The sequence below is a fragment of the Gymnodraco acuticeps genome, unplaced genomic scaffold, assembly GCF_902827175.1.
Source record: "Gymnodraco acuticeps unplaced genomic scaffold, fGymAcu1.1, whole genome shotgun sequence".
NCBI classification, from domain to species: Eukaryota; Metazoa; Chordata; class Actinopteri; order Perciformes; family Bathydraconidae; genus Gymnodraco; species Gymnodraco acuticeps.
In genome coordinates, this window is record NW_022989788.1 from 159068 (window position 1) to 181970 (window position 22903).

Below are 22903 nucleotides of genomic sequence, written 5' to 3' on the forward strand. Positions count from 1 at the left end.
TTAGCGGTGGTGACGTGAAGTCATGTGACCGTGCTGTAGTTCCTTTATAGCCCAACATTAGCCTCCTTTAGCTTAGCGGTGGTGACGTGAAGTCATGTGACCGTGCTGTAGTTCCTTTATTGCCCAACATTAGCCGCCTTTAGCTTAGCGGTGGTGACGTGGAGTCATGTGACCGTGCTGTAGTTCCTTTATAGCCCAACATTAGCCGCCTTTAGCTTAGCGGTGGTGACGTGGAGTCATGTGACCGTGCTGTAGTTCCTTTATAGCCCAATATTAAGGATCGTTTGGACTGTCTGTATCTGTGGATGAAATATGTGCAGCAATGCGTATCTCAGACCATTTACTGGTTCTATTTACAACCTCGATCCCTTCCACAGGAGTCGAATCACGTGCCCCTGCGCGTCGTCTGCGTTCAATAAACCCCTTGACTGCCTCACAGTTCTCTGATGTTTTTAATGCTTCTTCTCCGATCTATAAATTAGAGGTGAACTATGTTTTTAGTGCTGATGAGCTTATCTCCATGTTTGACTCGACATGTAGCCTAATACTGGATTCTGTTGCTGCTTTTACGCTTAGACGCACCAAAGTTCTCTCAGAGCCGTGGCTCAATGACTGTACTCATGCTCTCAGACGCGCTTGCAGGCGTGCAGAGAGAACATGGAAAAAGGATCAACTCCATGTCTCCTTAGAAATCCTTCGTGCTTGCCTTTCCGACTACCAGACGGCAGTCAAAGCAGCCAAAACAGAGCACATGTATCTGTTAATCTCCAAAAACAGCCATAAACCTCAGGTTCTTTTTAATGTCATCAACTCGATCATTAATCCCTGTGATGTTTCTCCAATTGTGCCATCGACTACTCTGTGATAAGTTTTTTACATTTTTTATTGAAAAAGTATCTGCACTTAGGCTAGCCCACACTAGTGCTACCCCAGATCCTGCTCCTTTTCTGTGCCCTGCTGTCCTCGACCACTTTGAGCCTGTATCCCTCTCTTCTCTCTTGGATGTAGTCATGCACCTGCGGCCAACAAACTGCACCTCAGACAGCATTCCCTCTCGCCTTCTCATACCTCATTCACACCAACGCAACTCCGGTTCAAGCTCCGTGCTAGAGCTTTTCAGATTCAGAACCGGTTCTTCGGTTTAGCTCCGGCTCTTTTCACACTGCGTCATTGCGTCATCGTTTGCGTCATGACGCAACCGTTTGCGTGCCTGCTTCATAAAGCCAAACCGTGCGGAAACCCCTCACAGCTGACACAGACAAAAACAACAATGGCCGATTGTGCTCCAGCTTCCTCTGTACCTCTTCGGAAGACCAGATTCCTAGTAGGTAGCTGGTCTCTTCAGTGCTCTTCCACTGCTGCTTGTTACGTTTCTTCATCGTTGTGTACAAACTGGATAAAATGCGGGCTTCTTGTTGTTGTTCAGGAGTTGATCTGCCCCTGCCCCTGCCTCGACGTAAGCGTGACGTATGTGGTGCTTTTGCTCTGGCCGGACAATTTTTTGGTGCTTGAAACGAACCGGATTCCGGAGCTAAGAGGCTGCTCCGCTGCGGTGTGAAAAGGAAAACCCGGTGCTTTTCAAGCTCCAGCTCCGAACCGGCCCTGAAACACTGTTGGTGTGAATGAGGTATCAGAGATGTTTTCGAATCAGTTGGAACAAGTATTTTATTACTTATAAATACCTCTCTTAGCTCAGGATGTGTCCCAGCTGCCTTCAAACATGCGGTGGTGCAGCCACTACTTAAAAAGAAAAATCTCGACCCTTCCATTCTCGAAAATGTTAGGCCCATCTCCCAGTAGGGCTGACCGATATACCGTGTCATGGCGATAACCGCGGTATGCGCATGCGCGGTATTCACACCGCAGGGACGTGCGGTTTTATTCATTTAAAAAAAAAAAAATACTAACGCACTTTATCACAGAATTCAAAATAAAGATACCCTTATTACTTATCGAAACTGCACATACAATATATCCGATTAAAGCTGAGACTCCACAGATTATTTAAGTTTAATATCTAAGCGATCCGATCTCGCAACAGGGGAAGCAAACACAGACATCACAACACGTACCTTTTACGGAGCTTTTACGGGAGATCGTCTCACCGTAGCTGTCAATCTGATCAAAATACGTGTTCAATGGCATTACAACGAGAAAGAAAAAACGCGGCTGAATCGGTTGCTTCAAAGCCACAGATACATTATCAACCTATGGATCATAGGTTGATAATGTATCTGTGGCTTTTAAGCAATTGTTTATAATCCATAATTCCATTGTTATGTAAAAATCGGAACACAAAAGTTAGCTGCTAATGGTAGCCACCTTGGTGGTATGCAGCTTCCGGTTATGGCTACGCGTCGTCACTCTCACTCCTTATTTGTTCATGTGTTGGTGTGTGTAGAACTTCCCCTGATATTTGACCTTTTTAGACAGATTTAGCACAAAAGAAAACCTCTTTTGGGGCCATTTGGGTGGATTTTCCATATCTCTGGCCCACCTTGCTGGATTTTGACATGTGACATCTCGTTTTGACCGTCAGAGCCAATGGAATCGAGGGGAAATCACACAGTCCTTATTTGGTAATGTGTGTGTGTGAGACTTCCGCATTGCCAAGACCGGAAGCAGCAGCCACTCTGGTAGCTACCATTAGCAGCTAACTTTTGCTCTGCGATATTTACATAAAAATGGAATTATGGATTATAAATGAAATCATTTTTTTATACAGAGACGTTAAAAACCTATGGATTAACCGATTCAGCCGCGTTTTTTCTTTCTCGGTTTAATGCCATTGAACACGTCTTTTGATCAGATTGACAGCTACGGTGAGACATCTCCCCTAGAAGCTACGTAAAGGTACGTGTTGTGATGTCTGTGTTTGCTTCCCCTGTCCGAGTTCAGATCACTCAGTGATGATACTATATACCTAAATAATCTGTGGAACCTCAGCTTTAATCGGATATCTTGTATGTGCAGCTACGATAAGTAATAAGGGTACTTTTATCTTGAGTTCTGTGCCAAAGTGCGTTAGCATTTTTCGCTCAGGGGTCATTTAGATGCTTCTTATGAGACTTGGGTTTTGTTTTGGTATAAAATGGTTTGTATCGTCAGTTAGCTGAGATTATTTCCGTTAATCTGGTATAACACATTAATAGGTTCTTAAATATTACGATCCCCTGAGACACTGTCGTGAAAGAAAAAAGTAAAGTACCCGCCGGAACTTTGGGGTTTAACAGGTTAAAAAACCGCAATATATACCTCAGGGGGGGGGGGGGGAAATCGCGATGTCAGTTTTTTTCAATACCGTGCAGCCCTATCTCCTAGCTACCTTTTTTATCTAAAGCCCTGGAGCGAGTAGTCTACGTCCAGCTGCAGTCTTTTTTAACCATTCATGGCATCCATGAAAAGTTTCAGTCTGGCTTCAAACCCATTGCCCTTGCATGGTTCAGGTCCTACCTGACAGACCGTAGCTTCTCAGTGCAGCTAGGTGCCTTCTCCTCTGCCAAAGCCCCTCTTACCTGTGGGGTTCCCCAAGGCTCGATTCTGGGCCCCATCCTTTTTCTACTGTACATACTGCCCCTAGGTTCAATTCTCACAAACCACAACATCCCCTTCCACGCCGACGATGTACGGATCTATCTGCCACTCAATTTAAATGTCAACTCATTACAGCTATTGATGGACTGCTTGACAGAGATCAAATCCTGGCTGAGCCAACATTTCCTCAACCTCAATGAGAGTAAGACTGAGATTATCTTTTTTGGACCCCAACCTCCAGCCTCCTAGGTTGATATTCTGGGCTCCCTCAAAAATAATATCCTCCCCTCTGTCACGAACCATGGAGTGACCTTCAATAGCGCTTTTAAATTCGATAAGCAGGTCAGCAGCGTAGTCAAAACCTGCTTTTTTTTTTTTTTTTTTTTTTTTTTTAAAATACGACTATTGGCCAAGACCAAGTCGTTTTTATCTTTTAAAGACCTGGAAAGGGTTATTAACGCCTTTGTTATCTCGAGGTTGGATTACTGCAACGCTCTGTACGTGGGTATGGACCAGGCGTCAATTCAACGCCTGCAGCTAGTGCAGAACGCAGCTGCACATCTTCTGACTGACCACAAAAAGCGTGACCACATCACCCCAATTCTGGCCTCACTGCAATGGCTTCCAATTCGGTTCCGAATTGATTTTAAACTCCTTTTATTTGTTTTTAAAGCACTAAATGGGCTGGCTCCAGCCTATATAGCTGAACTCCTCCAGCGCTACACCCCAGCCAGAGCTTTAAGGTCTGCTGACCAGCTGCTGCTGATAGTGCCCAAGACCAGGCTCAAAACCAGAGGGCACTGAGCCTTCACACCAGCTGGCCCCAGGCTCTGGAACACTCTGCCCCTCCATGTGAGGTCGGCCCAGACCCTAGGGGTTTTTAAATCTACTCTTAAAAACACACTTCTTCTCCCTGGCCTTTTAGTCAGAGCGGAGCACGACTCCTGACTTTTCCCTGTGTTTTTTATATATCTGTTGTAATTTATTGTGATTGTAGTAATGTGTTTTTATGTGATTGTAGTATTTATTACATGTACAGCCCGACCAAAAATCACTTTTAAACGTGCTTTATAAATAAACTTTTATTTTATTTTATTTGACAGTACACCTCAAATACATCACTACACAACCTGTGGTATTTGAAAATAAGGGAATGACATGTTTATAATATGCTGCAAAACACAACAGATATGCAGGGTTACGAGTCTGTTTCTAAGGCCATTTTATTTTTGGTAGTCTGTCCATTTTAACAAGAGAATAGGATCAAACTGAAAACATCGTAAATGTGTTCTAGATACATGAATGGCTCTTTTAGACCAGAACAGACTGCTAACTCAACAGGAACTATCAAAAACATCCCAATCAAAGTTTAAAGTCACAACATTTTATTAAACAAACAGATTATTGGAGAAACTACTCTGCAGATTAATGAACAGTGAAACTCGCTCATGGACTTTAAGGTGAATACTTTAAGAAAAAGTTTTCCCACACTCTTAACACCACTATGGTTTTAAGAGTGTGTGAACACGAAGATGTGATTTGAGAGCACCTGATCTAGTGAACGTTTTCCCACACTCTTCACACCCGTACGGTTTTTCTCCAGTATGAATACGTTGATGTGTTTTAAGAGCACCTGATTGAGTGAAAGTTGTCCCACACTCTTCACACCAGTAAGGTTTTTCTCCAGTATGAATACGTTGATGTGATTTGAGAACACCTGATGTAGTGAACATTTTCCCACACTCTTCACACCAGTACGGTTTTTCTCCAGTGTGAATACGTTGATGTGCTTTGAGATCACTTGATGTAGTGAACTTTTTCCCACACTCTTCACAGCTGTACGGTTTTTCTCCAGTATGAATACGTTGATGTGTTTTGAGATCACCTGATTGAGAGAAAGTTGTCCCACACTCTTCACACCAGTACGGTTTTTCTCCAGTATGAATACGGTGATGTGATTTGAGATGACCTGATGTAGTGAAAGTTGTCCCACACTCTTCACAGCTGTAAGGTTTTTCTCTAGTATGAACAAGTTGATGTGATTTGAGAGCATCTGATCTAGTGAAAGTTGTCCCACATTCTTTACAGCTGTAAGGTTTTTCTCCAGTATGAATACGTTGATGTGATTTGAGAGCACTTGATTGAGTGAAACTTTTCCCACACTCTTCACAGCTATACGGTTTTTCTCCAGTATGAATACGGTGATGTGATTTGAGAGTACCTGATGAAGTGAAAGTTGACCCACACTCTTCACAGCTGTAAGGTTTTTCTCCTGTGTGAATAAGCAGGTGGCTCTTTAAATGTCCAGATGTTGTAAAGGATTTGTGACATTGCTGACAGCTGTGACGTCTCTCTCTTCCTTTCGGTTTCTAGAACAGACGGACAGAGAAAGAGATAAAGTCAATCTAAAAAGCATAAATACACAAGTCAACACAATAAAAACTCACTTAATATAAACCTTGAGTTAACAAAATACTACTTATCAACTGTTTGTGTTTATTATATTTGATACAGTAATATTCTAACCAAATATACCAGAGATGGGGGACTCGAGTCACATGACTTGACATATTTTTTGACTTGAGACTTTCTTGACTAACATTGATAAAAGACTCGACTTGACTTCGTATTCATGACTTGAGACTTGACTTAGGCTTGAGACAGATGACTCGAAAGGACTTTACTTTTTAAAATAAAATATTTGCATTGTACGAAGCCCCTAGAGGGCAATGAAAGAAAAAAAAAAGAGAGAGAAAGTCTCTCGTTCGCAGGAGAAAGTAGGAAGTGGAGCGCACAGGAGACAGCCGTTTCATTGCAGACTGTTATGTTTGTGTGGGGAAATACATACATTATTTGAGATACATTTCAAACTCGGACTTCATTTTAGGGACATTTCAGCCAGGGGTGTAGAGTTATTTGTTCAAGCACCAGATCGGCAAAACAGGAGAGTCTGTGAACCAGTCTGCCTTGACCTATGTATTCATGTCTGTGACTCACAGTATCTGCTGCCCACAGCTGTTTTATAGAAGAAAAACCTCCTTCACTTCATGAAATCTCTGCAGCACCAGGAGGCAGTAACGTGTAACTCAGCAGAATCTCAGAAGAGCAGCACCAGCTGCAAAGAGCTGTGCCTTCACTGTGTGTACCTTCATTAGAACAGCTAACGAGCGACCGCAGGCTGCTACGTTTTAAACACACACACACACACAACACACACACACACACACAACATACACACACACACACACACACCACACACACCACACACACAACACACACACACACAAACACACACACACACACACACACACACACACACACACACACACACACACACACACACATCACACACACACACACACACACACACACACACACACACACACACACACACACACACACACCACATTCACACACACACACCGCTCGTCTTGTTTTAGTGGTCTAATTATTCTCTAAACTTTGTGTTGTCTGTATGAAACGTCATTTTGAGAGACCATGCTTTTGATCCTGTGGATTACGTTTGCCTTCTGCAGACCATGTCTGGCCATGCCATTCAACTTTCCAAGACACACCTGAGTGACAAGCACGAACAGGCGAGGGAGCCCCGGCCTCTACGCTGCTACATAGCGAGGCTATGCTAGAGCTACAATGCGATCGGGCTTCCTACGAATACACCAAGCCACCTGTGCTCTTCAATATTGGATGAAATCCCTCGGGAGCCGCTTAGAACACCAGGAAAAGAGATGAGGAAGGAGGGGAGGCGTTCAGAATCGCCTACGGCGGAGATTCAGCCGGCCACCACTTCCATTCCATCATTCTCACAAAACCTGTGCTCATTGAGCCACAACGTGGACACACTAAGGACATACACAAGGTACTGTCATGAATTTCTTGAGGCCTCTTTATTATGTTTCACGGAAAGTTGGCTACAATCTACAAAGCCTGAATCTCTTTGAAGTACCCGGACTCACCCTTGTTCGAGCAGACAGTGATGCGAACTCGGGGAAAACCAGAGGAGGCGGTATTTGTCCATCCATCCATCTTCTCCCACTTATCCGTGGTCGGGTCGTGGGGGTAGCAGTTCCAGCAGAGAGCCCCAAACTTTCTTTTCCCTGGCGACATCAACCAGCTCTGACTGGGGGATCCCAAGGCGCTCCCAGGCCAGCGAAGAGATATAATCCCTCCACCTGGTCCTAGGTCTACCCCTTGGTCTCTTCCCAGCTGGACGTGCCTGGAACACCTCCCTAGGGAGGCGCCCAGGTGGCATCCTAACTAGGTGCCCCGAACCACCTCAACTGGCTCCTTTCGACGCGAAGGAGGAGCGGCTCAACTCCGAGTCCCTCCCTGATGACTGAACTTCTCACCTTATCCCTAAGGGAGACACCAGCCACCCTGCGGAGAAAACCCATCTCGGCCGCTTGTATCCGCGATCTCGTTCTTTCGGTCATGACCCATCCTTCATGACCATAGGTGAGGGTAGGAACGAAAATGGCCCGGTAGACAGAGAGCTTTGCCTTCTGGCTCAGCTCCCTTTTCGTCACAACGGTGCGGTAAAGCGACTGCAGTACCGCTCCCGCTGCTCCGATTCTCCGGCCCATCTCACGCTCCATTGTTCCCTCACTCGAGAACAAGCCCCCGAGATACTTGAACTCCTTCACTTGGGGTAAGGACTCATTCCCTACTTGAAGTGGACAGTCCATCGGTTTCCTGCTGAGAACCATGGCCTCAGATTTGGAGGTGCTGATCCTCATCCCAGCCGCTTCACACTCGGTTGCGAACCGATCCAGTGAGTGCTGAAGGTCGCAGACCGATGAAGCCATTAGAACCACATCATCTGCAAAAAGCAGTGGTGCAATCCTTAGTCCACCGAACTGCAGACCCCCTCCCCCACGACTACGCCTCGAAATCCGATTCATGTATATTACAAACAGGATTGGTGACAAAGCGCAGCCCTGGCGGAGGCCAACCCTCACCGGAAATGGGTCCGACTTACTGCCGAGGACCCGGACACAGCTCTCGCTTTGGGAGTACAGAGATTGGATGGCCCTGAGTAGAGACCCCCTCACCCCATACTCCCGCAGCACCTCCCACAGTAACTCCCTGGGAACTCGGTCATACGCCTTCTCCAAGTCTACAAAACACATGTAGACCGGATAAGCGTACTCCCAGGCCCCCTCCAGGATCCTTGTGAGAGTAAAAAGCTGATCCGTCGTTCCACGAACAGGACGGAATCCGCATTGTTCCTCCTCAATCTGAGGTTCGACAATCGGCCTGACCCTCCTTTCGAGTACCTTAGAGTAAACTTTCCCGGGGAGGCTGAGTAGTGTGATGCCTCTGTAATTGGCACACACCCTCTGATCCCCCTTTTTAAAAGGGGAACCACCACCCCGGTCTGCCACTCCTTCGGTACTGTTTCCGACTTCCACGCAACGTTGATGAGATGTGTGTATTTGTGTGTATATTAATTATCTGTGGTGCCGATCATACTCAGTAAATGTAAAACCTGTGATCCCAACGTAGAAATTATTGGCATGACGTTAAGACCCTTTTATCTGCCTAGAGAATTCGGGTGTATTTTACTGTTTGTTGTTTACGTGCCTCCCAGCGGCAGAGGACAGTGTGTTCACGAGCTACAACTCAGCCACCGATGCACCGGCAATAGTGCTCTGGGAGATGAAGCAATGTTGCCTGGAGACTGTGTTACCTGGGTTCCAGCTGTATGTTAGGGATCACAGCAGGAAAGACAATATACTGGACAAATGCTTTGTTAATGATAAAGGAGCCAATAGAGGTTTCTCAATACTCAAATTTCCCCTCCTCGACTCCTATCCTCGAGACTTAGTCCCGCCCACAGGAGATGCGAGCGGAGGACTGAGGAGGGGAACCGAGGAGAGAGGAGGGGAAGCAGCAGGCGGTTAGAGAGAGATGAGAACTCGTCTCCTCTGAGCGGTCATTTTAAAGAGACATCCATTAATGATGACAGGAGGCACAGCAGCACTCTGTCTGATGGACAGATGTGTTCATGATGACATATATATATATATTAGGGCTGTCAAGTTAACGCGTTAATAACGCAAAAAAAAAATTAACACCACTAATTATTTTAACGCAATTAACGCATGTGTATTTTTTGTCCTCGGCTGCCCCGTAGGCGGCCGAGGACTGGTTCAGCTCCGGTTTCCCTTTTCTGCTCCCGCTCTGTTCACACCGCCCAGAGCTGCCGCTGCTGCGTCATGACGTCACCGTTTACGTGCCTGCTTCATAAAATCCAAACCGCGCGGAAATCCCTCACATCGACAACAACAACAACAATGGCTGATTGTATTGAAGCGCTGTTCGCTTTGGTTATCCTCTTACGAAACGACATGGAAGGCATCGGACGACTTTACAAGGGACGACTTTACAAACATCACATGCGAAATGCAAGACTTCTTTGTGGTGTGGAAATTGATGTAAAGTATTATAGCAAAAAGTTTAATACAGCGTAATTCTGGTATATTCATTTTTATGTCACCTGATATATGGGATGTTAAGTGTTAGTTAGTGAGAGAAATGTATGTGCGTTCATTTCAAGACTCCTAAAAGAGCAGGAGACGATTGGGTCACACACAATTAGAGAGACAATGGTCCTTCTGATTCTGGGAGAGTTGACTTCGGGTGGAGGGAATTTCAGAGATGGCCTGGGGGTATGAGGACAGTTAAGCTTTGTTGGTTAGCTGGTCCTGAGGAGGTCATGAGATGATGACTGTTAATTCCCAACAAGTATGGCTTTCATAAAGGAAAACATATGACTGTTGTGTGATAAGCTACATGATAAGATGTGTGTGTGGAAGCTGCAGAAATATGAGACGGCAAATGCCAGATGTGTTTGTTTTGCATCAAACTGAGACTCTAGTTTTCCGGATCATCTCTGCTGGCACGCGCTGATTCGCTGCGACACAGCATCTTTTGCATCTCCCAATGAGATGACCTGAAAAGATGACCAGCTGACCCAACCCCTCCTGTTTTATTCTTGTATATCTCCTGTTGAGTCCTGGTGTTCGCTCTCTTTCCTCCTGCTGCCAATACGAGTAAGTAAGAGTTCCCAGCGGGAGGACAGGGCCGGGGTAATCCAGATTACTTCGTGAAGTTGTGTTATTGTATCTTTTGCCATTAAATCAAAATGTTATAACCTTACCAATGGTTGCTGTGAATTCTTCCTCTGTTAATCTGACCCATTCACAAAAGGACGCTCGGAGGGGGGGGGGGGAGGGGGGGGGGGGGGGGGGGGGCCTTAGAGCCCCCACCAAAGAATGACCCTACCACAACAGTGGTCTTCAGCATCTACTTCAACGACGAATCCCGCCCATGCCCCTGCCCCCCGCCTCGATGTAAGAGAGACGTAAGCGACGCCGCCTCTTAGCTCCGAAGCTCTTGCCTCTAGACCGACAATTTTTTGGAGCTGGAAGTGAACCGGATTCCGGAGCTAAGAGGCGGCGCCTCTGCGGTGTGAACAGGAAAAACCGCTACTTTTCAGCTCCAGCTCCGAGCCGGAGCTGAAAACGCGTTGGTGTGAAAGGGGCAATAGAGCGAGCAAGTCATTTCATTGGACGAGAGATATACTATGAGAGCTGGTCAGAGGGATGCGTTCAAATTTAGTCAGTTATTTGAGGAACTCTCGAAATGGCGAATAAAGTTAAAGTTGAGCTCGAAAATCCTCCAGCATCATTGAAGTCTCCGGTTTGGGAACATTTTGGTTTCGCAGTTACGTACAAGGATGACGGGCAAAGACAGGTGGACCGAACCAAAGCTGTTTGTCGGCATTGTTCAACTAAAATTGGTTACGTGGCTGGCAATACAATAAACTTGCACACTCATTTGAAAAGGCATCACCCGAACGTCAATATCACCGGTACCAAAAGAAAAAAGACTGAAGTGCAAACCCAACTCCCGCTAGCATGTAAGCCTCCACCACTCGCAGAGAGTTCAGACCGAGCCAAAGCTATTACAAACGCCAAATATCCTTATGTTGCCATGGTAGCAAAGCGCTACCTGGCTGCATCTGCTACCTCTGTCCCTATAGAGAGGGTGTTCTCCACAGCAGGAGACTTTTTAGTGCAAGCAGATCTGCCCTTTCGACAAGTTCATTTTTCTTTAAAAAAACATGAAAATACAATGAAAAGCAAGTCCTAATGTCAAGCTGGCTGCTTAGGAACTAGTACAGTACAGTTCAAATACAGATTATTTCAGTTCATCGAAATACATTATTCACAGTTTAATAATCATTTAAAAAAAAAAAAATAAAATGTTATGTGATAATTTTTTCTGCTGTACCGAACCGAACCGTGACCTAAAAACCGAGGTACGTACCAAACCGAAATGTTTGTGAATCGTTACACCCCTATTATACACTAGTGCTGGGGGGAAACGATTATTTTGAAAACGATTAATCGGGCGATTATTTGATCGATTAGTCGACTAATCTAACGATTATTTTTCTGTTGTTCAATTCATAAAAAACGTAATGTTAAAAAAAGGTAATGTAAAAAAAAATTTTTTCACGATACTGTGTCTCAGGGGATCTTAATATTTAAGAACCTATTAACGTGTTATACCAGATTAACGGAAATAATCTCAGCTAATTGACGATACAAACCATGTTTACCAAAACAAAACACAAGTCTCATAAGAAGCATCTAAATGACCCCTGAGCGAAAAATGCTAACGGACATTGGCACAGAACTCAAGATAAAAGTACCCTTATTACTTATCGTAGCTGCACATACAATATATCCGATTAAAGCTGAGACTCCACAGATTATGTAGGTATATAGTATCATCACTGAGTGATCCGGACTCGCGACAGGGGAAGCAAATACAGTCATCACAACACGTACCTTTACAGAGCTTCTAGGGAGATCGTCTCACCAACGTGTTCAATTGCATTAAAATGAGAAAAAACGCGGCTGAATCGGTTACTCCATAGGTTTTTAACGTCCATGTATAAAAAAATGATTGAATTTATAATCCATAATTCCATTTTTATGTAAAAATCGGAGAGCAAATGCTAGCTGCTAATGGTAGCCACCACAGCTAGCTGCTGCTGTCTAGGCTATGCAGTCTCAGTGAGATATAAATATATAAATATCTTTGCGTTTTGGACTAACTTTAAAATATTCCCATGCTTTTGAAGACCTAGGGCGAGATGTTTTCGTTTGGGGGCTTCGTGCGCAATCCTGTGAGGAGGAGGGTGGTAGCCGTTTCAGTCTCCATTGTGTTTGAAGTGCGATTGCGAACTGCTTGTTGCTTTGGGTGACCCACGTGTGTGTAGCGACCATAGGTAGCGACGCGTCGACGCGGAAATATGTCGTCGACGATATTTTGAAGTCGCTACAGCACTCGCTGTAGTGCGTCGCTACAGCACTATTATACACACTGCTCTGCTTTCTGCACGGACCTCACAGCTGTTCTATCTGGAAACATTGCAACAAGATGAAAGCAGTTTCTAAAAAAACTGCATGTTAAAGAGCAACTTGCAGGTTTTTTTTTTACTACATTTATGCTTAACCTTGCCTGAAAATTACAATTAAAAATGTTAATGCAGGATTTGATATGTTTTATAAGACATAAGGGCAGGAATTCAGAGGGAAAGGAGCCGTTTTGAGCTCTGCTACTAAAAACTGCTTTTTTTTTAACGTCATACGTCAAACGCGTCATATTACGTCACATGGGGGAGCAACTTTCTCGGACTCCTTCTCTGCCCAATCCGCGGTAGTAGTTTGTAGTTGGTTTGAGCGGTTGTGATTTAGTGAGCTGGTATTTTTTCGGTAATTTTACATTGCATTTCAGCATTTGTAATCATGGTGAGCTTGTGTTTGTACAGGTTGCACAACTCGAGCCTGTCAGGACATCGAGTCTACAGTTTCCCTCACGGGAAAAGGACCGGAGCTAGCGTTCGTTCCTGGGTGCGTTGTACATCCACCTCCCTGCAGCACACACTCTCCACAGCTTTATCAGGAAACCGTATTACATCTCTCTCCCCCCCTTCGCTGCTCTCTCTCTCTCCCCTCCGGTACACGGCACCGTAAGACGTAGTGTGGAGTTGCATTAGGTAACGCTGTGGTGGCTGTACTGCTCCAGCCGTCTCCTTTGTGTTTGTTTGTTTCCCCCTGTCTGTGTTGTTTGTGTGGGCGTGATGGCTGTCACTCCTGGCTCCCGGCTCAACCTCCACTCACCTGCTGCAATCAGCTGTGCACCCTCCCCGACTACACACCTGCTTTCCATCAAGCCATTTACAACGGGATATCAACGGAGGCTCCACCACCTTTCTCCGCCAGATCGTCAAGTATCAGCCGTATCTCGCGTCTCCCCTCCGGTATAGCACCGTAAGACGTAGTGTGGAGTTGCATTAGGTAACGCGAGATACGGCTGATACTTGCGCATTACTTTCTGTTATGGATCAGTATCAACAGTCCTGCCAGTAACGTTAGTATATTATCAATACTACTTTAGTTATAGCCTGATATATGATTGCTAACTGTACAATGTTGTGATGTGACTGACGTTAGCTAACATTAACTATAGCTAACGCCGGTCACTCACCAAGACAGCTGCCCTGTTCTCCACTGGTTCTCCACACACCAAAGCTCCATTTCTCTCCGATGGCCGTTATTTTTTCGAATCCTTGGCTCCTGGTCTCTTGGACGCATAGCAGGCTCATAATTATAATCATATGCATTCGAATATATATATTTTCAACCTCTTCTGTGTCAAAACTAGCATTGTGATCCATGTTTATTCATACGTTAGACCGGCCGCTCTCCCCCATGTTACGTCACACGCGGGAGGTCACGTGCGGAGGCTTTTTTATGCGGAAGTGAAAATGTCTTACAAAAACGACGCCAGATGTCACTGTAGTGTATATTTCTGTATATTTTTTTGAAAATCTAGTTTATTCATCATTTTCTTACACATGTATTCACGGGTCTCTAACCTGCAAGTTGCTCTTTAACACTCAGTTAATGGGGCTCATTCACTGGAGCTTCCACAAACAACAATCAACTTAATTATTACATTCGAATGATGTACATTATTCAAGTTTACATTCACTTTGGATAATAACTAGGGTTGCAAAGGGGCGGAAAGTTTCCGGTGAATTTCAGGAAAGTTTCCATGGGAATTTAAGTTGGGGAATTTTGGAAATATTCGATGCAAAATTAAACAAAAAACATGACATTTCAACAGATTTTTTTTTTTTTTAAAGTAGAACAGAACAAGTTTTAATTATTTTATTGAACAATTATTTGTTTCATTGAAGAACGAAAACAGGAATGTTGAGTTAAATATTACTCATGTGTGCATGTGATGGAGGAATGCACAGTGCCTGTAGGGGGTGTGGTCCCAATAGCCATGCAGTGAGCAGTGTGCTATGGCATGGATATTCAAGTGTACTTGAACGGCATCTGTTTGTTTTAGTCAAGATTATGCTAAAATATACTTTCCCCAACTATATTTAAGTTCCCTATGAAGAGCCAACCTTCAATTTTGAAAATTCCCAGTTTATTCCCATAAATTCCTGTTTATTCCCATGGAAAGTTTCCATCTTTGAAAATTCCCGGAATTTTGCAACCCTAATAATAACACGGGAGAAATTAACGGAAGCGCTCTCTTTTCCTCTCTCCCTCTCCTGACAGCCTGTCAGTATCTCATGCAGCTCACTGATCCAGTAATAAGTGACCCGACAGTGAAGAATAAATATATGTATATCTTAGGGCTGTGCAATTAATCGTATTTTAATCGCAATTACGATTATGGCTTGCGACGATTATGAAAACAGCATAATTGACAAAATACGATTATTTAGCTGGGTGCGCTTCGCCCCTCCCTAAAAGCCCACTCGGCCACGTGGGAGTGACATGTGTTGTGAGTGTTCAGCGCGAGCGAAGATGTCAGAACAAGAGCAGCAACTCGTTAAAAAGAAGGGTACAACTATTTCCACTATTTGGAAGTACTTTGGCTTTCAGGAGTCCGACGTGGAGCAAAAGAAAGTACAGTGCAGGATTTGTTACCAGGTTGTGTTGGCACCACACGCTAACACAACCAATCTCTTTAATCATCTGAAATACAACCACAAAGTGCAATACGACCGGGCAATAATACAACAAAAAGCAGATGCCCGCTCGACTTCATCCACAACATCATCACAGTCATCGATTCAGGACGCATTGTACAGAGCAACGGCCTACGCAACGAGCTCGCAGAGACACAGAGATATTACAGGTGCCATTACATTTCACATCGCTAAAGATATGTGCCCAGTTAGCACTGTTAGCAACCAGGGCTTTAAGCAACTTGTCAACACGTTGGACAAGCGTTACGCGATGCCGTATTATTTCAGCAGGTCTGCGCTGCCTGCGCTATATGACAAATGCTGCGGGGAAGTTGAGAGAGATGTGGCTTCAGCTGACTACTTTGCCACCACAACGGACCTATGGTCTAGCCCAGGGGTGCCCAACCAGTCGATCGCGAGATGTGTCTAAAAATAGAACAACAATATTCTGTTTTATCGTTAATGTCCTATAACATAATCTTCATGTACCAGAATAATGCACTTGAACGCATCAAAGCTTTGTGATTGGCCGGCGTCACCCCATGTGTCGGGGCGTGGCAGAGGGTCTTCAGTACAGGTGGCAATATTGTCACCTGCCTGCGCTCTTCTCTGAAACCAGACCATGTCAACAGGCTGGTGTTTCTTGCAAAACATCTTTAAGAGATGACATGAGCAGCCCTACCAGCATTTGCCATGGTGGCCTAGACATTTTTATTTGGTCTTAAATTGTAGTTCAACATTTATTTCCTGTTACTTCTGGATCATGACGGTTGGCCAGCCTTCAACGTTTAACTGAGTGGAATATGTTGAATATGTTTTACCAACATGTTGGCTATATGTTAAGGAGTGTTCAGTAGGTTGTGACAGTGCACTGCATCATATTTGATTTCATTTTTTTGGGTCTAATTTATTTTTATTTATCATATTAATAATATATGTTTAGTATGGTTTTGGAAGTGCGCTCCAACACATTTGTTCTTGTTTATTGGTAAAATATTATTTGTTTTAAAGTTCAATAAATGGTCAATGAATAATCGTCAAAATAATCGTGATATCAATTATTGACCCAAATAATCGTGATTATGATTTTTGCCATAATCGCACAGCCCTAGTATATCTAGTGTAGCTTGTTCTAGAGGTAGATCAAATAGCTAAGTGTGTTAGGTCTAACTCTTGTGTGTTGCTCCGCTTACCGGTGCGGCGGGCGGAGCTGCAGGATTTCTGCTTCACGTTGCATACCGCTATTTTACTGTCTTTTTCGGACACCTTAAAATACTGCCAGACCGGTGAAGCCATGTTGGCGAGCTTGTTTTGCCGCAAACAGAGAAAAGTGTCATGTATTTTACGTCATGCGATCGGCTCTCGCGATCGGCATGTTTAGAGAGCACCGATCGATCGGTAGAGAGTGAGTATCGGTCGATCTTGATCGGTGACCGATCGATCGGAGCATCCCTAAAGACTATATTAACTTCTGTGTTCCCACTAAAGAAATACAAATCTATCCAAGTAATGAATCATATGTGACTAAGGACATTAAAACAAGTTATAAAAACCAGGAAAATGGCTATGGGAGCACTTAGACAGAGAAAGAACTGAAAGTCAAATTGAGGGAATCAAAACACAGAGAGCTTTTGGGAAATGCTTTTAAAGCCAAAGACTCCAAAAAAGTGTGGGACACCTTGAGAACCATGACAGGAATGACCTCTTCAGCTAAACCTATTGTGACGGACAAGACATACTTGATCCATACCAATTTGCCTATAAGCAAGGGGGTGGTACTGTTGCTACTCTGGTTAAACATTTAGATAAACGTCACACCTATGCAAGAGCCCTCTTCCTAGACTTCTCAGCAGCAACACAATACAAGCAGACATCTTGGTGTCAAAAATGGCCAAAACTGAAGTAAATCCATACCTGATTTACTGGTATGCCGCTTTCCTCACCAGTAGAGAGCAACTTGTGAAGGTTAACAAAACCCTGTCATCTGCCATCACAACCAATGTAGGGTCCCCCCAGGGCTGCGGGAGTTCAGCTGTGCTCTTAGCTTCTTTTGATGACTTTACTGAGCTGCTGTCTATAGTGTGTTTTGACTTTGACCATCTAGTCAGTGTTGGTGATTTTAACATCCATGTTGACAACCCCCAGGACAGAGGGGCTGTCTTGATAACTATGGACTGACTCAGCATGTGACGGAGCCCACGCACAATAAGGGGCACACTCTGGACTTAATGATCTCAAAGGGTCTGAATATCTTTGAGGTTATGGTGACTGATGTTGCGCTCTCTGATCATTCCTTTGAGAGCTCTATTTCTGTTCACACAAATGTTCAAAAAGAGGTAACCACAAAGCGATATTTAACTGAAAATACTAGGGAAATGTTTACTCTGAATGTTTCTTCCACACTTGCCCCTGCTAACATCTCAGTAAATGAGCTAGTAGATCATTTTAATTCAAAAATAAAAATGTTATAGATGCCATTGCTCCAACTAAGGTAAAGGAAGTGACTGGCAAGAAAATATCTCCATGGAGAAAGGCCATGACCGTGAGAACAGAAAAAAGAGTGTTGAAAAGCTGAACGTAGGTGGAGAAAAACAAATCTCCAGGTTCACTTTGAAATCTATAAAGAGAGACTTGGCTTTTATAATTTGGAATTGAAAATTGACCGACAGTCTTTCTTCTCTGATATCATTGCCAAAAACAAAAACAACGCATGTGCCTTGTTCGCTACCGTCGACAGACTAACTAACCCCCCAGTGGCAGTAGCCTCTGAGCTTCTATCCACCAGGGCCTGCAATGATTTTGCCTTCTTCACTGACAACATTCAGAGAATCAGACAAGCAGTCAGTGCCTCTGCATCAGGTACAGCAAATGTGTTGTCTCTGTGTCCACTTAACATCAATTCAAACACCATGACACAATTCCATCATATTAATGATAAAAACCTAGAGGACATTATACAACATCTAAAATCCTCCTCCTGCTGCCTTGATATTATTCCAACAGGACTTTTCCAAGATGTTTTTCATTGTATGGCCTCAGATCCAGCGTTTCCGCCAGGGGGCCGTCTTGCCGTCATTTGACGCCCTTATTCAGCTCGGGACGCCCTGAACGCGAGCCGAGGGCGTCTAAAAATATTAATAATTAGAGAGAAGATCGAGAGTTTTTATCGCTTGAAATGACGAAAAGGAAAAAGGACATCCCTCGGTTGGAGGGGCAAAGGAGTCTGGTGGGATTATTTTCGGAGTATTGAAGATTGATTCCCCGACATCGAAGGTGCCTGCTACAGGACAACACGGAACGTGCGCGATTTGGACGCGATGAGCGGGGGGGGGTTTTAGTGGAGCACGCACGTGAGCACCAGAGCCTCGCCACGGCGAAACTGAGGCTCCGTGGTAAATTGTGGTAACATGAAGAGCCGTTTGGGAGCCGAAACAGCCGGCGCTTAAAGAGCGCCGAGCCAAACGATCCGGCTCACTAATGTAAAAATACAGTATCTATAAAAGGGACACGCATTTTAAAAGGTTTCTCGCCTGCCGTCTGTCTGCAGACTTGTCAAAGCATTAATTCATGGTTTTTACTAACCGGTATCAGCATGTTGTTACTTCGGCAAAACTGCTCCACCTGTTAGAAATCTGCTCAAAGATTGTTGGTCACCCTGTCAGAGACTTTCTGACTCACAGACCATAATAACCTGAGAGGCTGTCCAACAGCATCATCTGGGACCCAAAGCATGCTCTAACAGAGAATCTGAACTGCTACCATCTAATGGAGATTCACTAAAGTCAGCCTGAAGCATCCTTTGTGCTCCAGTCAGTCCTCTCAGTGAACACTGAGCTACAGATCAGATGCACGCTGAAGGCTCTTTGAGCAGCTCTCACTGATCCTGCTGTTATGTTAGTTGTTTGTTTCTCATGTATTGTGTTTGTCTTATGTGTCTATGTTGATGTTACACATGGAGCTGCTGTGATGCAAGTCACATTTCAGACTTGATCTGACAATTAAAGAATCGTAGACAACAACGTTCTAACCTCTATCTAACCATATTGTGCATTCATATTGTATATTTCAAACAGGTTGTGATCTTTCATTTGGGGATAACAGTGTTAGGCATTCGTGAGGTGCAACAACATTAACATGAACCTTTCTGTTGGCTGCTTGTTGGCAGACCCTCCACGCGATAGCAGAGCGAACAGGTACAGCAAGCGAGGAATCATTGTCCACTAGTAAATCGATTGCAGATGGCGTCGTGCTCGCGGACGGATACAAAAATAATAATGAATGGGTCGGGAAATGTACTTTGGTGGCCGTTAAACCTGGGCGGCCCAAGTAAAGTCTATGTGAGGGAAACCCTGGACTTGAATTTTGAATTGAGCCATCCCTTATAGATACCATCTCTTTACGTATTAGTGATGGGAATCCCAGCTCTTTTTAGTGAGTTGGATCATTTGGCTCGGCTCACTAAGAAGAGCCGGCTCTTTCGACTCCCAAACGGCTCTTCATGTTACCACAGTTTACCAGAGCCTCAGTTTCGCCGCTGCGAGGCTCCGGCGGTCGCAGTTCACGCGCGTGCTCCACTAGCACAGGAACACGCTTTGCTGGCGGTGAAAAGAATCCCACCAGACTCCTTTGCCCCTCCAACAGAGCGATGTCCTTCTCCTTTTTCCTCATTTCAAGCGATAAAAACTCTTTTGGACGCCCTCGGCTCGAGTTCAGGGCGTTCCGAGCTGAATAAGGGCGTCAAATGACGGCAAGACGCCCGCCTGGCGGAAACGCTGGAATTAGGAATATATTGTGATGAAGTGCACACTGACCTGAGCTCCAGGGGTCTCTTTGTTCTCCTCCATGCTGCTCTCAGTTCTCCTTCTCCGGATGGGTCTCTGAAATAATCAACACAACTACAGCTGACACAAAACAAGACAACTCAATACAACCAACAGACACAACAACACTAATCTACAGCTACTTCGTAGGTTCATAGCAGAGGTGAGAAGTAACTAAGTACATTTACTCAAGTACTGTACTTAAGTACTATTTAGAGGTACTTTTACTTTACTTGAATATTTCCATGTAATGCTACTTTGTCTGCAACAATAGGAGACAGTAATAAAGCTGCTCCACTGAAGAGGAGAAACTCACAGCTCCAGGACTCAGTAAGTCAGGAGGAGACTAGAAACAACAAGTCAATAAACTGAGGATTCATCCTGTAACATAAAGGAGTTACCCAACAGAAACCAGTATGCTAACGGTAATAAAGAAGAGTTACCGTACTAAAACAATATGCTGAAGGTAAAAGGGGAGCGTTTACTCAAACTAAACGGTATGCATATAACTTATGAATATACTGTGGGATAAATAATGTTTGAGAAAGTAATTATTAAGGTATCACACACACACACCTACCTGCTTTTAAGCTGGAAACACTGAGAAGACCACAGAGCTGCTTCAGGTCCTCTCTGGGAACACTGGGTCCTGATGAAGACCACAGAACTGCTTCAGGTCCTCTCTGGGAACACTGGGTCCTGATGAAGACCACAGAGCTGCTTCAGGTCCTCTCTGGGAACACTGGGTCCTGATGAAGACCACAGAGCTGCTTCAGGTCCTCTCTGGGAACACTGGGTCCTGATGAAGACCACAGAGCTGCTTCAGGTCCTCTCTGGGAACACTGGGTCCTGATGAAGACCACAGAGCTGCTTCAGGTCCTCTCTGGGGACACTGGGTCCTGATGAAGACCACAGAGCTGCTTCAGGTCCTCTCTGGGAACACTGGGTCCTGATGAAGACCACAGAGCTGCTTCAGGTCCTCTCTGGGAACAGAGAAAGCAAACATTAGCAAGTAAGACTGTTTAATGTACTCCATGTATTCAGTATTTTCTGTATATTGTGTATTCTTTAGATACTCTAGTGATATGTGTCCCGTGTGTAAACTTGCTGCTAATGCTTCATTTTTATTATATCTTATTGTATCTTTTAAATATGCTTAACTTGTGTAATGCCTGAAAACACTTCTGCTGTGACACAATCATTTCTCAGTTTAAGGTAAATACTTATTTAAATAAAGTATATCTATTTATCTAATGAGCTAAACCGTCGCTTAGCTTAGCGTTAGCTGCTAACTGAAGAACTCCATTAATTTCAATGGGGAAAATGCTGCGTCACAGAATGGCGATGCGAATAAGCATATATTTAAAACTATATCTATGGTAAAGAGCACCAACACAACAACTCAAACTGTCTTAAAGACAACTGGTGTAATAAATAACTAAAATAAAGTCAGCTTAGCATTACAAATCAACTGTTACTCACCCAGAGCCGAACTGGAATAATAACTGTAGCTGTTAGCCGTTAGCTGTTAGACTTCAGCTGTTAGACTTTAAGACTTTAGCTGTTAGACTTTAAGATTTTAGCTGTTAGCCGATGGCTTTTAGACTTGAGCTGTTATCCAATAGCTTTTAGCCTTTATTTAAAGATAATTTGAGACTATTTGTGGCGCACATATTAACGTTTTTTTGTGAGTTTCTTTCTTCCAATATTACAGCTGTGTTAAATAAGATAACTTCTGATTCGTGATTAACTGTAAGCTAAGCTAACAGGTGTAAATACACGTAATGAAACCTCTGCGTGTGTTTAATCCACTCACCTCTTTTTCTTCTTCTTTTTCTTCTTCTTCTTCTTCTTCTTCTTCTTCTTCTTCTTCTTCTTCTTCCGTGTTTATTGGCGGTTGGCAAACCAACTTGTAGGTACATTATCGCCACCAACTGGACTGGAGTGTGGACAAGAGACTATGCAGAAAACAATAAACAAAAGAAAACAAATAACCAAAGATTATTTGAAATGTATCAATTTCTCTTAGAAATTTAATAATCTCACAATATATATTGCCTGATGTTTTCCCTAACAGCCCTGATAGCGACAAGTCATGGAATGTTGCTTTCTTCAGTGTCTGGAAAAGCACATTTCTCTGAGTACTATATTTCCTGCAAAGCAGTAAAATATGCTCAACAGTTTCTGACTGGCTACAGTGTATACACTTTCCGGTTGGATGCTTTCCTATTATACTTAAAGTATGATTGAGACCTGTATTATACTTAAAGTATGATTGAGACCTGTATTATACTTAAAGTATGATTGAGACCTGTATTATACTTAAAGTATGATTGAGACCTGTATTATACTTAAAGTATGATTGAGACCTGTATTATACTTAAAGTATGATTGAGACCTGTATTATACTTAAAGTATGATTGAGACCTGTATGACCTATTCTCATCCGAGAAATGAC

At 43.9% G+C, this 22903-nt stretch overlaps 1 protein-coding gene across 1 annotated transcript in view; it reads right to left on the reverse strand.

Annotated features, from left to right (window-relative positions):
* The window catches only part of LOC117549772 (zinc finger protein 420-like), a 62646-nt gene extending 41359 nt beyond the window's left edge, over window positions 1–21287 (reverse strand). Inside the window, exons 1-3 of the mRNA XM_034221848.1 lie at window positions 21026–21287; window positions 20437–20502; window positions 5084–5903 (exon numbers count right to left, since the gene is read on the reverse strand). Coding sequence (XP_034077739.1) covers window positions 5084–5903; window positions 20437–20469 — 853 coding nt within the window. The 5' untranslated portion in view covers window positions 20470–20502; window positions 21026–21287. The remainder of the gene's footprint in view (window positions 1–5083; window positions 5904–20436; window positions 20503–21025) is intronic.
* Window positions 21288–22903: the final 1616 nt, after the last annotated feature.